Source organism: Aythya marila (genome assembly GCF_965140915.1).
Source record: "Aythya marila genome assembly, chromosome: 12".
In the NCBI taxonomy this organism is placed as follows: domain Eukaryota; kingdom Metazoa; phylum Chordata; class Aves; order Anseriformes; family Anatidae; genus Aythya; species Aythya marila.
The window spans coordinates 9,745,453-9,763,503 of NC_139053.1; the positions used below are offsets into that span (position 1 = coordinate 9,745,453).

Genomic DNA, 18,051 nt, shown 5'->3' on the forward strand with positions numbered 1-18,051 from the left:
TAATCAGATGGGACAACAGATCCTCAACTTGTACAATGATTTCACAATCACTTTAACACAGCAAAACACCGTGCTGCCGCTCAAAGAGCTGGCCTCACCTTTTCCTTTGCACTGCTAGAGTAATTCACTCACCTGCATAATTAACTTGATCAATAACTAACTCCAGCTGAAAGTTAATACAGGAAAAATGGTTAATTATGTCAGAACATGTTCAATCCCTCACGTAACTCCCCATATGAATGCTTGGGCAGACAGGGAAGGGGAGCAGGTTAGAAGTGCCAGCACCACTCCAAGCAGCAGTGAAAAGCAACCACAGCACCAGGAGCCTTCATCCCAGAAGCCAGGGGCTGCACTGAGCCGTGTCCCTCCACACCGTGCACCCCGCAGTGACATTGCTTTCCCTCACACATTGTGCAACCCCCCGGGTCACAGCCAGTTTGTGGGCACCTCTTCAGTATCACTAGCATTCAACTGTCACCAAAAACACACTATTTCATTCAATTAGCTCTTCACTTTGAACCTTCGTTGAAGGTAGCACGCTTTGGGCCAGATGTTATCAAAATTAATCTTTACCTTTTTGCCTTTATTATGCACTCCCCAAGAGCACAGCCAATAAATCTCCCTGGATGCAGGACAGTCAGCACCACGGTCGTTATGGGCAATGAATTAGAATTACAATGCATCCGTGACATTTCCACAGCTACCTCAAGCCTTTTACAGAAGACATTTCCAATGTCCATAACGTATGAAAGCAATCTTCCCAGCTGCTGCTCCTTCCCCTGTTCACCCAGGGATTTTACCAGAGCTCTTTCAAACGTGCCTCAAGAGATAACACAAAGCGATGAGAACTTGCAGCCAGCACCAACGCCTATTTTTCAGTGAGTAGTGCACACCAGTGGTTTTCTGCTATTATTTAGGATAAAGTTAACCTGTTGATTTGGATCAAGAACTCAGGGGAAACACTCTTGTAAGACATGCAGAGAGAGTATATACACTAGGCTCCCCAGCAAGACAGAAGGAATCTCAATTCCATCTCTTTCCTAAGCAGTTTGTAGCACAAGCTCTCATAATTTCTGCACCTCACAGTGGCAAAGGTGCCAGGTTCACAGATCTTCCAGAACCAACACTGATCATTCTGCCACAAGAAGCTGTAGCCTACAATAGAGAAAAGCGTAAGAGAATAACGTGAAGTTTCAATTACTTGAAACTTCCATTGGGAAAAACTACTTCAGTTACTGATAACGAATCCCACACACATTCAAGTCTCTCGGCCTACAACTAACCTCTAACAGTAAGCCTTCATGAAGAAAGCAGGCCAGTGGAAGAATTTCAGCTTTATCTACAGAAGCATGATGTATTTCCTTGTTTTTCCTGAAGATTTGCAAAATTAAAGCTATCTTAAGAAGAATGTAGTTGGGACACCTTTATTTAATAATCTTGTTCTTAAACCTTGTTTCATTCTTCGACTTCTCTATTGCTACCTAACATTCTTACACAACTAGTTTTACATTTCTCCTGTTTCTTCCAATAAGTGCTACTGCAGTCTCACTAGATGACACCAGTTCTTCAGTCATGCACAGTAATTCTCGAAGTGAAAAAAGGGAAAATATGAATTATATGTTCTCACACCAACCATTTTTCAGAAATAGTTCTCTCACATTAAGCGAGGTGCTCTGTTTTGGTAACCTGATGGTTCATTTCAGAAGGACAAACATGCAATTTTATCTGGTGCAAAATATAGCAAGATTTACATTTTACAAATAACAAGCACTGAAGACTTCATTTTTCAGCTGATTAATAGTGTCTGGGAACTACTCAGTCCCTCCCCTCTTAGAGCTCTTCACAATATAAAAGTGATGAAGGAGCTCATAAAAAGAGCAGTGGAATACTTGAAGGTAATAAATTGAGAACAATGGAAAAAATATTTCAAAAGTCAAAACAGCCTGTGAAGTCAACTGCCACTAAAGGGAAAGTCTGATACAGTAGGCAGATTTTTGGAAAAGATTAACAGTTTTATTGATAAGTATTTGTGGTCATTTCCCTTCCACACATGTTGATTTTGAAGAAATCTTTTCCTGCTTTTCGCAGCTTGCTGATACCCTAAATGGCAGCGTGAATCAGGATACTCTGGCCATCTGATGCAGCCTTGTATGATAACAAAACGGCAACACCAGATACTACCACACCTGGAAAGAGACCAGTGTGACAAGTTTCATGGCATTCTGGAGACTTCAAAACAAGGCACAAATATTTGGATTTCGTTTTCCTCCAGGGCTTCATCTAGATGAAGTACCACCCAGGAGCAAACTTTGGGGAAACAGCTACTCCTTTTATCTCCGCACAAACACTTATTAAGCAGTGATACTCGGCCTGTACAGGGGAATTCACGCTTCAAATCACAGGAGAAGGAAGTGCTCATCCCTGCGCTGGCTGCATGAGTCCTGCCCCATCAAAAACAGGCTGTGCGTGCAGTAACTATTAATCACCTCACAAATTACACCCTGATGCATTTAAGGGAAACCAAGGTCAGTGCTTGTTGGGTTAGCAGCAGCTGTAGAGGTGTAGTTTGCTGTCCTTGCAGCAGGGACAGGAAATTCCAAGAGTTTTAGAAACACTTATGGGAGAAGGGTGGCGGACAAGAAAAACGCCTGTAGCCTTAATCAAGTCATCCTTCTCCTGAATCACAGATCTCAGGGAAGTTCGTCTGAATTAATGAGTGTTGGAACAGATGTAAACTGAATTTAAGCCACAAGAACCCTACACAGTGGTCCGAATGCTGAAGCTTTTTAATCCATTTTACACACATCTCCAATTCATCTGAACTCAAGTTTCAAACATTTTTAATACACCATGCCCTAGAAATGCCATTACAATCAGACTTCAAGCTAGACGAAAATCCCACACGGGCACTCAACCTTGGATTAAAAAAACAACACAGAACTTTTGCACCAGGAGCAAGGCATCATTTTCAACGACTCCTAACCCTGCCGCCAAACAGCCATCCCATCCTTAAACTGCCCGTGTGCTCCCACCCACATCACTTCAACTATTCCTGGTGTTAGCACAAGGGCTTCCAAGACTGCAACCAACTGGTCAGGAAATCAATCCAGGCCAGAAATCACCCAGCCCCAAAGACACTTATTTCCAGCCAGCCCAGGTCTCTGGTGTGACCAAACGCTTGGGCCAGCCAAAAGAGAAGCACGGTAAGAAGGTTTCTTCCAGCAGAGTGCTAACTTGAAGTGTTCAGGAAACTACTGCCTCAGCACAGAACACATGGCACATGTTAAAAACCCTTAATTTACATCATGTTCCTGATGCTTCTGCACTTCTGCCTGGACTGATTGGTTCTCTGCAATGTCAGAACACACTCTGGAACTGAATAGATGAGTAGCAGTAGTAACACTACATGGAAGAGAAAGGGAAGATCGGTGAAAAAGCACTGTTTGAATGCTTAATGCTTGTTTAAATAGAAAACGTGTACTCCTACACTGCTATGAACAGCAGCATTGATAATTGCTTATGAACTCCCTCACTTATCAAACAAGCCTTAAACAAAACCCAGAGAGTGTTTCCATCAGCTTTTATCAGGAAGAATGACTGTTTTTACAAACTCCTCTCTACCTCTTCTCAAATTCAACATCTAGTTCTTACAACCTAAATCTCCATAGATCTAGTGTGAAATTAAGAGTGCAATGCAACATTTTAGAGCTGGATGTGTCTATTTCAGACGTCCTTCTTCTCCTGCGCTGTGGCATACCAAATCACAACATAAAACTAGTCATTATTGTCAAACAAGTGTAAATTACACAAAGCACAACCTGTTAGGTGCTGTCAAGGTAGCAGGTAACACTACCAATACAGTAACAAAGTCAGCTCTAACACACTTCTGACCTCGTTACCCTGCAGAAGAGCCTCAGCTAGCTGAGGAGTTTTGAAGCCAGCTCCATTACCCTGATCAATTAAGAGCTTAAAATATTCACCTCCACAGAGCTAAAACAGTTACAAGACAGCACAGAACTTCTCATCTGTAATCCTGTTCAATCCGCGGTGTGCATACAGAGTAAAAACCCTGGGAACAGCAAGCAACCCCTCAGAACAATTCTAAAGCGAAACACGTGCTCTTGCTCCACTTGGTGGAGCTGGCCAAACAGTGTTAAATTTCACACTGGTTTCCATGCCCTTTGAATTCAGGTACTTCTTCCCCTGGTTCTTCTGTCATTTATTCAGTACAAAGCACTCAAGTCTCGCTCCTGGCTGCGGTATGTCCCTGGCAAGTCGATTTTTAATTGTTTATCAGCCTCAAAGAGCACTACTGAAAAACTTGGCAGAGAGCTGTGGATGCTCAGCGACAGCAAGCTTTCAAAGAAGGATCTGGAATTGATCTCTTTTTAGCCAACACTTAGTAAAAATCCCATAAGCTGTATACATCCACCGACCAGAGAAGGGGATGCTCAGCAGGGAGCTCCACTGTTAAGGGCACATTATGACTGCTGCTGCAAGCTGCATCCTCCACAGGTTCTGTGCACAGCGGCAGGCAGAGAACATCGCTTCTCTTAGTGGGAACAGCGCCTCTGTTAGTGGAATTTTTCCTCCTGACCTGTAACCGCAGGGAAGACCGCTATTTCCCCAAACTTAAGAACTTGTAAGTTAACACCAAAAAAAAAAAAAAAAAAAAAAAAGACTTAGGAGTGAATGACTTAAGGACACCTACTGCAAAGCAACCACCTCCTGCGTGGAACTGCATCGTCTGGCAAAATGTGCCAGGACTCTTCAACAGCACACATTTAGTTGAATGATCCTTTTTATCTACCTGTTTGTTCATCTTAACTTTGCTTTCCGTAAAATTTTGGCTTGAGGAATAAACTTCTGGTGTTCATAACCAAGTCATCTGCTTGGAAAATGACTTCACAGTAGAGAGACCTGTTTTAGGTATTTGTACCAGGGGCAGCCTCTTCGTAAGGGAAAAGAGACACAAAGCAATGGTGACCGTAGTTCTTTTCCACACTACACACAACACAAATTCAGCGTATTTTACAGGGACATCTGGCCTTTACAGCCATCACCCTTCTCTTTCCAGAAGGTTTCTCCTTTACGACACAATGCACTAGAGTTTCAGAGACGTTTTGCAATAAGCAGCTCAGCCACCACTCAAGAAACACCAGCTTACCAACGCACAACCCAAGGAACAGTTTCCCAGCACTGCAAACGTACATATTACAAAAATGCAAGGCGTATTTGTCCTAATCCACTGCATGTTAACGTCACAGAGCGTCACAGAGGGAAGAAAAGCCACTCCTACACTTGTTTACTGGGAAAGTAACACGCGCATTTCTGGCATAAAATGCCTTGCAGGAATTTTCCTTTCAAACAGATCTTTGACATGTAGTAAAGGTACAATAAGCCGGAAGGAAAGCAGGATAAGCTGGAAATTTAACAGCTCCGTGTGCTGTTTTCTGAGCTCCTTAGTACACTGACACATACTGAAAAGAGCCCAGCAGAGGGACACGAGACAATTTGGGGGCAGAATATGCAACAACATATGCAGGAACAGGTTACTCAGAGATATGGAAACTTTTGTTTCAGATACTGAAAATATTTGGTAGACACAACCTTAAACAACCTCACTTAACTTCAAAGCTGCACTAAGCTAGGGGTTGAGCCAGCGTACCTCCAGAGATCCCTTCCAGACCAAATGGTTTTCCATTCAGCAGCACAAGACTATGCAACACTAAGGATAACCCAAAACTTCAAACACCATGAGTTTTTATTCATTTACACAGTTAAAACTATAATGCTCTTAAGACAGATTTGTTGGTCTCACTCAGCACTCACTTTCCACACAAGTTCTAGGGGACCTGGGATACTTTTTCAGGATCTCAAACACCTGCTAGATCTTAGAGGGCTGTTAACATACAGCAGCACTGTCATTCTTGGCAGATCAGTAATGACCTGCACTTTCAGAGGGGTGAATATACAAAGTCTCCCAGTATTTAAGAGAACAGCATTATCAGAGCAGCAGCTCACTGTGTCATTGTTTAGGAGAGATAAACCATGTGTGGTATCAAATCAAAGCAGCGCTACACAAACACCAACATCAGCCAAAAGCTCCTCTGTGAGCCTCCGATGGAAAAGGTGGAGGCAGTACTGACAACGGACCTCACTTTTTTTTTGTTGTTGTTGTCAAAGAAAACCCAGGATCACAATATCAAATCAAAACTAATAAAGAAAATCTGTCTTTCAAGAAGGAAGGACTGATGTGTGCACTTCTCTGCAGAACCTTAACAAGAGCTTACACTTGGAGTGCCAGGAGGAAGCTGAAAAGGCTCCTTGGCTGCCAGCAAGGCAGAGCCCATGCGAAGAGGCAGCTCTGGGACAAGAACAAGCAGTAACACACCGTGCTGACCAGTACGTGCACTGAACCAAACACCTCTAATCAGGGGGACCCAGTCTGATAGCACTGAATGTTTGTCCTGCTTTGTTATCTCCCTTCTTTGCATCTGGTAGAGTTGGAGAAAGCATCCCTAAGGATTTGCTTGCACAAGGCACTCAAAGCAGATGTCTCCAAAAACGTTACAGATGTCACGTCAGGCAAGTCAGACAAGTGAATATTTGATAGTCTGCTCCATCATACTGCCACGGAAGCTGCCAAATTCTTTTTCATGTAGGTCAAAACACTGGCAGAACAGGGAGAGAACACAGCTGCTTCAAGAGGACAAAACTATTTCCATACACACAACAGGAGCCAAGTATAAACTACTCTGGGCTCGTGTAACACTCCGGCAGCTCAAAGGGCCGGCAGAGCAGGTAGAAGTCACCAGTAGTCATCCCTGAGCAGGCTGGAGAAGAGTGCATGAATATGGAAGGCAGATAAGGACCAAGTAATCAGTGAGCACCTTTTGAGTATTTGGTATCACTACACAAATCAGTAAATTTCTCTTCAAAGACCAGAAATTGCAGTAAGTTATATGCTCAGAAGGCATGCTAGATAATGCTACCTTCCGTCCTCCAAAAAAGAAGGAAAAAGGCTTCAGTAATCTGGTAAGCTTTAACTGAAACCACTGTCTTAAAAATAAAAACTTCCAGCCTGTGGTCTGAGAACTCCTCAAGCGACTGAGGAGGGCTCTCTTGCAGTATATATTGGGATGCTGGACACTGGCAGCAAAAGACCGTGGAGACCCGGTAGGTTTGGAAAGGCATCGGCAGGTCCAGGGACTGATCAGGCTCCCCAAGGACTGGGAACAGCCCCAAGTCTGCCTGAGTGCAAGCAGCCTTTGGTTAATGCTCTCAGACGTTTGGTTTAATTTTTAGGTAGTCCTGTGAGGAGCCAGGAGTTGGACTCAATGATCGCTGGGGGTCCCTTCCAACTTGGGAGATTCTACAATTTGTCAAAACCAAGGTTTATATTGATATTTCCATCCCCAGTGCAAAGAGCCTAGCACACAGGAGAAAGCTACCATTTTAAAATGCAGTATTATTGCACTTTTAAGGCAAGTACACATAACCCAAATTTGGGCCATTTTTAATCCAGCAGCTTTTCCTATTTTAAATCCCTGGTTAGAGTTGGCTACAAGGTGACAGCTTTGCAAACTGAACACAACCAGACAGAGAACCTGTACAAGAAGGTGCGGTAACTGGCCAAAAATCACTATGGGTTCCACGGCAGTGAAAAGTTCCTCTAGGAGCCAGTCCAGAGCGATGATATTTATTTAATTGTTAAACAATGGGAGAATTCAATTCCTCTGACAGTGATTTTAAACATACATACTGCTCTATTTCGGAAACATCAAAAATGCTTAAAAATATCCAAACGCTCTGATGCAAGTAGTGCTCCGTACTTGTGGTCTAACTGACCTTTTCAGAAAGCCTCTACTTTCCCCAAGATATTTTGAGGCATGGTGGCACAAAGGCCGAAAACAAACTTGGAGCTTTTCCACTTCGACTTACAACTAACTGCGTGGGTGCATGTGTAATAAGAGGCATGCAAAGTCCATGCCCTGACCAACTCATTCCCTGGTGATGCATTTGCAGCACACAAGTGGAAGGACACGGGGTGACAACAGCCCCAGTGCAAGCCAACCTAATTTACCAGGAAAACCATGAATTTTACTTCCCTAAATGATTTGGTGTTAACTTTCATGAACACAAACAGGAAAATCTCCCTACAAAGTACGATCAGTGTCCATCTAGTCCAGTAACCTGTCCCCCAGAAGCTCGAGCAGAAAACAGTGTAGAGAAGCAATCAGACCTAGTCCTGTCTGTGGGGACGAGGGATCTTACTCTCTGGACTTGCCAATGTCTTTCGAAACTTAACGTGTCTCCACAGCCTCTCAAAAAGGTAAATTTTCCATCAGTTGTGTTTTTCCTGTCTCTTCCTGCTACAGGCTCACAACAGGACTCACTGCATCTACCTAAAAAGTTGGCCTCGTATGAATGCTACCAACCACACTGCAGAATAGCAATCAGACTGGACACAGACTGAAACCCTGAAGGAAAAAAAAAAAAGTAGTAGCAACGGAACTACCGCATTTGCCCTCTTTACAAACTGCCAGGAGAAACCACAGTTGCCAAATTCAAGCTTCAGATGCTTGCACTGAAACTACCAGCCAGAACAACACGTGGGCTGTACGCAAGCTCACTCTGCAGTTGAGATGATTCTCAAGCTCACTTTTGTCCCTCACCATCTTTCTAAGGTATGTAAGACATGAAAAGTACTTTACAATTTCAGCTATGTCCACCTAGAGATGCTTAGTCCACTGTCAGGCTAATCACTGTAACACTGGAGAGCTTTGCAAATGTCAAACTGTCAAGCCTCTAGACACAAGGCACTACCGAAACTTCAAGCTATTACACGTTGTTTGTTCTTTCTTCCACGGCTTTACCCTCCTTAGTTTCCTTCCTGATTCAGTATATTTACTCAGCATGCATTTTAAAACAAGGATCACTGCATATGAAGTATTACACAATTCACATAAATACAGTATAAAAACGATTCAGTAAGTATTTTCATAAAATGCATATAAAATAATGATTTTACACAGCTGTATTTTCAGAATTGGATTCAATACCAACCACCTTGCTTCACCCTCACTGAGGGCATCCCATGACACGTCCCTTCCCAGAGAAGGAAGAACCCCTTCAGTGATGCAGGCTTGGGACTGGCTGGCTGGACAGCTCTGCTGGCAAGGTCCTAGGTCTGGTGGTAGACAGCAAGCTGAACGTGAGCTGGCAGCAAAGAAGGAACGCTTATTCCACCAATAGCTCCCTCATTCTATAGCCACAGATAAAGATTTTTACAGTCACAGGCTCGGACTAAACATATGGGACCCTACTTTCAGACACCCCCGATGCACACCAATACCTGTTTACTTCCCCACGTTCACACCATTTTACTGGCTTGTTCATATTCTAGATACCCACTGAAAAGTCCTAAGCCTCTACTTAGAAAGAGGGAAGCTGGCAAAAGATGAACACGAGGAACTGCTCCCCATCTGTTTTCTTTAACACGATGACCCACATTTGATCACCTTGCCTGACCTCTCATGAATTACAGTTCTTAAAGCGTACACAAAACAAAAAAAGTTCAGTACCTTCCAGTGGACTGAAGCAATTTTCAGTATTTTTCCACAATATTTCAGTATTTTTCCACAAATATTGATAAATAGAGAAATGCACAACTGTTCTTCATATCACATAGTCCAGTGGTTAATCACCTTCACTGTGAAAAACTTGCATCGTGTAAATTGACCTTATCTGGCTACAAATTCTTGTCGTGTTTGTCAGCAAGGTTAAAAAAATCTAGCTCACTAATCTCCCTGGCAAGATAACAGTGGGTGTACCTGAGGACTAATCAAGTCACATCTCAGTTTTGCTGAGAAGCTGCACAGTAATCTAACATTTTACTGCATGGCAATATTTCCCAGCTCTCTGTCAATTTGGAGATTATTCCTCCTTGCAGCCAGCATTATTATTTTTATTATTTTTTAAAGTGCTGCTGCCAGAGCCGTACCTTGTGTTATGATAATGACTTCACCCCACACCATACAGGTAAGAACGCTACCTCCACTCATTCCATTAATGCATTTGGCAATTACATTAGCTTCTTTGTCACAGCATCACCTTGGAAACTCACGTTTAAGGTGTTTATGCACTAAACTCCAAAAGGCAGTTCAGCCACTGCTTTCTAGGATACTGTCTGCCTTGATTTAAATTCAATTGAATCTCCTCGTTCCCAGGCGTATAGCTTTACATATGGCAGCCTTAACACACACATTTGAATGACCTCACAGCCACGATTGCTGCCTCATTGCTGTTTGTCATTCCACGAGCCACAATTTTATCCTGAAGAAGTTCTAAATTGGACCAGCACAAAACCAGTAATGAAAAATTGTGACAAGTTCCAGTTTTTGCCAAACTTCCCTGGAAACTATTCTGTCTTGTATAGCCCTGGACTATTCTTAACCTATCCTGAACCACATAGCATTTACTGACTTTGTGTACTTTGTGTTTTGTGAGTTCCTCAACGCAAAGGTACTTTTACCAAAGTCAAATAGTAAAGGTAACAAGCTCTGGTATCCTGAAAGCCTTATTCACTGGGATGAATTACTTAATTTCTTGTTAACTACTAGGAGAGCTGGCATTAACGTGTGCACACATGCACTACCATTGTGCAGTGCTAGCCAAAGACCCAAGGTGGCTCACATGTCCCCATGGAGCGCTACATCACTTGCTGTCACGTTTATCTGCTTCATCTCCTTTTAATGCTGCTATATCAGCATTTCTCCAGTTTCCTGGGATTTCCTTATTATTCCAAAGTGTATCATCTATGCAATACTCCTTCCAATACCACAGCTAGGAAGGTTCCGGTGATCAAAGTGGAAAAAACATGCCAGCCAAGACAAACATCTTTCTCCCCTCCCAACATACTAATGTACTTTTATTTTATTAAAATAATAATTAAAAAAAAAAAAAAACCACAAACAGGAAGAGGAATTTCAGAAGCTGCAACTTATTTCTAAATACCTCTAGAGGGAGTAAGGATTACTGTGACTTCCCCATTAAAGTAACTTGGTCCAAATACATAACAAACGTTACTTCTCCTCTAGCTTACAGATAGCTTACTTTACCTGCTGGTGTTTCAGAGACATACAAGCTTCTAATCTTGATGCATATTAGTACAGACAAAGGTACATTTCATGCTCCAAACAATCTGTGTTTTGGCTTCCGTTTTGTTAGCATTTGACAAGTTCAATGATGTCAACATAAATTTTTAGACTCTGGGGAAAAAAGAAGAGAGGTTAAATAAATTTTTCAGTATAACCCAAACTTAGTTCATAGTCCCTTTACATTTGAGTGGCTTTAAAAACTTCAGGGGTTCGTTTCTGCGGCAGAGAAATAAGAGGATGCTGACAGCTGACTGACAAAGTATTTGGGTATTTGGGCGTATTATCTGAACTGCAGGATGCAAGGAAAGTACCCTGTAACGCAGCTCGCTGCACTGCTACAGCAGTCCTTGCTTGAGTTACCTGCCCAGAATATCCTAGCTGAATGCTACACACCTTGGGCTGATAAACATACCCGGCCTAGTCTCTCAGCATCAGCTCCATACAGCTCACAGCACGCCAAAATCCTTGGGTAACTGATGGTAAAATGTGGGAGGGCTGAAACTGAAGGGTCCACAAAACCGGACCTTCACATAAAACGTGCAGCTGAACATCTGGGAGACAATTTAATTGCGTGCTCATCTGCAGGGACTGTTAAAGGGCTCTTCAGGAACCCACCCTATCTCAGGTCTCCCAAGTTATCAGCACAGTTCTTGTACTATTTCTGGATTTTCACCCTTAAGAACCGGAATGGAAAGACATTTAGACTTGATAGCTTCCAAGTTTTTATAGCACCGAGGAAAATTTCACCTTAGCTGTAATTTATATCAGACATCAAAATTGAGTTATTCGCTGTACCTGAATACTAACACGACCCAAAAATAAAACTCACTACCCCACCTTTTATGTATTCTACCCTCCTTCTCAAGGTTATTTTTGTTAACCGAAAAATACTGAGATCACTCAGCTGAGCAGCTATTTAGATTACGTATTAAGTATGTCTAGCACAAGCGCATGCCATACAATTCCTGGAAAAGGATGGATTATTAGCAAGAAGGGGGAGAAGCAGCAGAACAGAGGGTTTGAACTGAAATTTGAGCATCCTCAAGTACAAGGAAAAGTAACATCTGAGTTATACTTTCTGTAAGACAAAGATGCTAAATTTCAGAAAAAAATAGAAAAAAGCACAAAAACGGTGTTGTGAACCATTTTTATGAGCAGTAACTATAGTCTGAAACAAAAAAAAAGGGGGAATTTAGTGGATTTCATGGAACTACATGTAAAGACCAGACCAAGTGCAGAGCAGCAGAGCTGGACACGGTACTGAAATGTCACGGTTTAGCACAACAAAGATGGGACCAGGCATCTGAGCTAGGGCCACCTGGATGAAGAGAGGTTTCCAGTTACACGAACAGATCAGTGCAGTTCAGTAAGTTCATGCAAACAAAGCCACCAAGGCGAGGCTTTGGTTTCTTTTAGCTCCGCTGCGGGACCTGAAGACTTGCAGCTCAGTCACCGTGTGTGCAGGGAGCAGCGGGGCCGTTCCTCGCTGCGAGCATCTCTAGAGCACGCGCTGCGACCCTGCTGCTCTGCTGCTCCCTCGGGCATCCCACCTCCGGGGGACAGAGGCAAGAGAGGCACAAGTTGCCAGGAAGGGAGAATCACAAAGTCATTATGCCAGGGTTTAGCAAATATAATCAATGGGTAGAAGAAAGAAGCCTTGAACTTCGCAATGGGATGGCGTCCAAGAGAGCTTTAGCCTCTCCAGAGAGGCTTCCAAGGTGCCAGATCTGAGGCCAGGAAACAACTTCCCTGGTAGTAGTCAAGAAGGCAGGAGGCTGCTGCAGCAGCGAAGGAATTGGATTCTCCTTCCTCTATCCAATGGAAGGAGGCTTGCTTCTTTGGCACTTCTGTTGCCCTAGGTCCATCCCCACTGCAGTAACTTTGGTCTTGGTTTCCTTCCTGCCTAAATTACATTTTTTTTAAATATATTTTCCCCGTTGGGTGCTTGTTTATTTTGTTTTGCCTTTTTTTCTCTAGAGAAAACGTAGAAAAAGCTGTGACAGAGCAGGAAGAGCTATCCAGAGCTGTGAGAGCTCACCATAGCTCACTGGTACAAGAGTTAAGAACTCACCTAGGTACGGAGCATAAGGGCAAAGGATCGCTCCAGCTCTGCTCACAGGGCTGATTAGCCTAGCAAAGCTCAACACCTGCCTTCCAAAAACGTTAGCAGGAAAGCAGAAGTTCTTGGCTATGAAGCACCATGGGGAAGAAAAGAAATTCCTAAGCAAGCTAGTAATCACATACGATTAGATTTTTCAGATAAACGCTAAACAAACAGGAAAATAACCCAAGTCAGCTTCTGGCGTTTTTAAGACAACAGCAATGGCACCACATCAGGCAGGTACCAACCTGCAGCCACAAAAGCTGGTAACGATACACAAATTAGTTCATATTCAAGATACAGCCTGCTAATACCAGAAGCAGGTCTTGAAATAGCTCTCTCCCTTGATAGCAGCGTAGGCATGAGTTGCCAGCGAGCTTAACGCTGTAGTGACAACTCCCCAAACTCTCCCTGAATCGGACACGACTTGCTGCGTATTATTTCAGCCCAAGTGCCACTTGAGAGTACAAGACCTGTAATTTAGCACCTCTTATTCTGGCGTTATTCCTCAAAAACATCCCACAAAGTGTTTCGTGAGCATTAGGGAAACCGCTCTGTGCATCTGAAGGATCTTTCTGATGTACACTATAAATACAGAGGATATTAGAAGTGAATTAGTCCTATACATCCAGAAGAGAAGCCAAACAGAGGTAACGAAAATCTATCACCCTAAAAAAAAAAGAAGGAAGCCACTGCTTTGCCCCTACGCTCAAATTGTTGCTTCCTTCAGCCTTAATGATTTCTTCTGTACTAACGTGAAAGGTTAGATGTGTCTCAAGAAAGAACTACGGCTTGGATACAGCGCAGAGCTATTTCTGATACCCAAAGGACTCCTGCAAAATCAACAGGCTCTGCATAACTAGAATAAACGGCAGAACCTGAGAAAATGTTTACACTTGCCGCACTGAAACAGAAAAAACACATAGGCTGGAAGCAGTACGCAGAGCATTTCAGATACTTTTAATGACACCTCTGGGGTTTATTACCAGAATTCAGCAACTGGCAGGAGGTGACGAACGGCTATGCGCTTATTTGAGGGAGGGGAGGGAAGGGAAAAAAAAAAGATCGGGTGAAAAAATAGGAAGTCACCAACAGGAAAGCGAGCTCATTCGCACCAGCAGGCAAGTCCCAAGGATTGCACGAAGCAGAAAAAGACGCGTAAAGAACGCGACAAAAAAAAAAACCCTGTATTGGAGCTGTTTGACACAGGGAGAAGAAGCACGATGCTGCCCGAATCCTGGCGCTGGAGAGGAAACCCAAGAGTCGATGCCGGGCACAAAAAGCCAACTGCGGGCTGAACATGTGCCATTATTTCCACCCCCACGCACACACACACACACACACCCCGCGGGGAAGGCTCAGGCTCTGAGCCTTCTTCCCCACGGAGAAGAAGGGGAGGCCAATAAATAAATAAATAAATAGATAGATAAATAAATAAATAAGCGTTTTCACAGCGGGTTTTTGGCCTCTGGCTCCAACACCGAGGTGCCTCGGGGAGGGAAAACCGAGGACCTTGGGGGGCGGTGGGGGGGAGAGGAGAACCGGGGGGCAACCGGAGCCGGGCAAAGAAGCACAGGGGAAGGGGAAGGAGGTGGAAAAGGGGGGTGGGGGGGTGGGCAGCGGGAGGGCAGCAGCGGCGAGAGCGGGCGCCCCCCAGCCGCGCCGTGCCGTGCCCGCGCCCCGGTGCTGCATGGCGCTGCTCAGCCTGCCTTGCAGAGGGAGCTCGAGTCCCTCTCTGCGCCTCGCAGCGCCTCTCCCTCCGCAGCACACGCCAGCGCAGCGAGGAGGTGGCGGCCGGCCGGCAGGAGAGGAGGCCGCGCAGCCCCCGCCGCTGAGGGCCCTGAGGTTGGAGCAAAAAAGAGAAAACAAATAGTAATAACGATAATTAATAAGGACGGCGGAGGAAGCCGGGGACGGCCCCGAGGAGGTTGGAGAGAAAGGGGGGGGAATGGGAGAGGGGAACGAGGGAAGAGGGACGTGGTGGGGGGGGGGGAACCGGGCCTGGCTCGGGGCGGGGACGGGTGAGGAAGGGCCGGGACGGGAAGGGAAGCGGAGAGCGGGGGGGGGGGGTGGTGGCGGCGGCGGAGACAAAGGAAAGAAAATGGCGAGGGGAGAAAACGGCGGCGGCCTGGGGCCGGGGGGAGGAAGAAGAAGGAAGGGCGAGGAGGGGGGGGGGGGGGGGGGGTGGAAGAAGCGAGGCCCCGGGGCTCGGTCCGCAGCCCAGCGCCGCGCTGTGGGGAACAGGCGGCGGTGGCGGCAGGCGGGGCAGGCGCCGGCCGCGCTGAGGGACGATAGAGGGAGACAAAGCCCCCTTGCTTCCCCGGCGGCGGCCGCTGCGGGGCCCCAGCCGGCGCGGAGGCCCCATCGTGACACCTAGAGGCCGGCCAAAGCGACTGCAAACCCCCCGCCGCCGCTTACCTGCCGCCCGCGGCCCCGCCGAGCTCCAGCTCCCGGCCTTAAGCAGCAGCCAGCAGCAGCAGCCGCCGACCTCGGCCTCACGCCCCCGGGCCCGCACGGAGCCGCCGCCCGCCCAGCCCCAGCCTCAGCCCCAGCCCCACGCCCGCGGCCGCCGCTCCGCGCCGGGCACCCGCTCGCGGTTTAATCGCTTCACAGTCGCTTCGGACACAAAATGGCGGCGGGGCGGCCCGACTGCGCCTGCGCGAGCCGCGCGCGGCTGCCCGCGGCCGCCGCCGTGCCGTGAGCGGGGAGGGGAGGGGGGAAGGGAGGAGGAGGAGGAGGAGGAGGAGGAGGGGGGGGGGGGGGAGGGCGCGCGCGCGCGGGGAAGCGGGCGCGCGGGGCAGGCTGGGAGGGCGGGGCGGGGTGGGGAGGGGAGGGGGGAAAATGGGAGGGGGGGGCGCGGGGCGCGCGCCAACTTCAAACGCGGGGCCGGGGGGGGGCGGCGGGGGTGGCGTCACTGGGGCGCGCGCGTGCGTGCGTGCGGGGGTCACGTGCTGCCCGAGGGCGGGAGGTGGGGGGGGTGAGGGGGGGAGCGCGCACGCCGCCCCTCGGCTCCTGAGGGGAGCCCGTGCGTGGAGTGTGGGTGCAGTGGGGAGACCTGGGGGCCTGTTAGGGTCCCATTAGGGTCCTCTTGGGATCCCTCTGGGTCCTTTTGGGGTCCTTCTGGGTCCCAGTAGGGTCCCCCTGGTCCTCCTGGGTCCTCTTAGGGTCCCGTTAGGGTCCTGTTAGGGTCTGTTGGATCCTCTTAGGGTTCCATTAGAGTCATGTTAGGGTCCTCTTGGGGTCCCCCTGGATGCTCTTGACATCCCATTAGGGTCCTCTTGGGGTCCCTTAGGTCCCATTAGGGTCCTCTTAGATCCTCTTGGGGTCCCTCTGGCTCCCATTAGGGTCCTCTTGGGATCCCTCTGGGTCCCATTAGGGTCCTCTTGGGATCCCTCTGGGTCCCATTAGGATCCTCTTGGGGTCCCTCTTGGTCCCATTAGGGTCCCCCTGGGTCCTGTTAGGGTCCTGTTAGGGTCCCATTAGGGTCCTCTTGGATCCTCTTAGGGTTCCATTAGAGTCATGTTAGGGTCCTCTTGGAGTCCCCCTGGGTCCCACTAGGGTCCTCTTGGAGTCCCTTGGGTCCCTGTAGGGTCCCTCTGGGTCCCATTAGGGTCATCTTGGATCCTCTTGAGATCCCTCTGGGTCCCATTAGGGTCCTCTTGGGGTCCCCCTGGGTACTCTTGACATCTCATTAGGGTCCTCTTGGGATCCCCCTGTGTCCCATTAGGGTCCTCTTGGATCCCCTTGGGGCCCATTAGGGTCCCCCTGGGTCCTCTTGGGGTCCCTTAGGTGCCATTAGGATCCTCTTGGGTCCCATTAGTGTCCCCCTGAGTCCCCTCAGGTCCCCACAACCCAGGGCTTGTGCCAGCCCCAGCCCCTGTACACCTCCCCTCAGCCTCTCCCAAGCCCTCAGGCCCTCCTGGGCAGGGCAGCTCAGCCCCTCGGCTGCTGTGGGGCTGGGAGTGCCCCAGGATCCCAAAAGCCCAAGCTGATGTTTGTGTCCGTGCCATGGAGGGGTCTGTAGGCTGCGAGAGGGGTCCTTTCCTTAAGCTGCGTGAGGACTCAGTGATGCTGGCTTGATCTAGGACGATTTTGTAAATCCCAACGAGGTACAGGAGTTAGGGGGTATTTTCCCAGTGGTTTTGAAGCTTTCCAGGCTGGCAGTCAAGCAGACCGTGCTGTAGGAGTGGAAGATGGTGCCTGTGGTACCGGCTGTCCCACAGGGAGCTTCTGGGGATGCTGCTGCGGGGACTGCAGCCCCCCGACACCAACTCCTGCCTGCAGCTTTCTCCCGCTGCCCCCCAGAAGCTGGAAGCAGCCGTGGCACCCGTAGCACCGAGTGTGTTGCACGTGGCTGTGGTGCCTGTGGGCCCTGCGTTGGGATGGGGCTTGATTTTACATCTTAGTTGAGTTTGGAGCAAGTGGCCTGCAGTGAAATGTAGTGAGGTGTCCCCAAAAAAGCGCATCTTGCAAAGGTGGAGGAGGTGATGAGCAACAGCACATCCTTAAAAACTGTAGGGGCTTCTGCGTCCTTCACACTGTGGCGTTTTCTGCAGTTTCCTGTGGTGATGGATCTGGGTTTAACACGTTTTCTAGTCTCCAGTTGTGTTGGTTGAAAGGCAAGCTGAGAGGAAGAGAAATTTCTGTGAGCTCGTGCTACATCCCCTTTTTATTTTCTTACCATTAAAATGTGAAATGAAGTGAGTGTGATGAGTTAAAGAACTAGTAGTTTGAGATGCAGTGGAACGAAGCTGCATTTCTTCCTCCTTTTGTTCACCTATTGTTCTC

General features: G+C 47.3%; 1 protein-coding gene across 4 annotated transcripts in view; it reads right to left on the bottom strand.

Moving 5' to 3' along the window:
- CTCF (CCCTC-binding factor) overlaps positions 1–15,919 on the bottom strand; it is a 35,131-nt gene extending 19,212 nt beyond the window's left edge. The window contains exons 1-3 of one of the 4 annotated variants that reach the window (XM_082769871.1): positions 15,682–15,918; positions 11,124–11,273; positions 9,070–9,193 (exon numbers count right to left, since the gene is read on the bottom strand). Coding sequence is in view for 1 of the 4 variants with exons in the window: in XM_082769870.1 (XP_082625996.1) it covers positions 11,124–11,144 (21 nt within the window). In the remaining 3 variants the exon portion in view is untranslated. Of the gene's footprint in view, positions 1–9,069; positions 9,223–11,123; positions 11,274–15,681 lie in introns of all 4 variants that reach the window. The other 3 variants (XM_082769872.1, XM_082769870.1, XM_082769873.1) reach the window with 3 other exon arrangements.
- Positions 15,920–18,051: the final 2,132 nt, after the last annotated feature.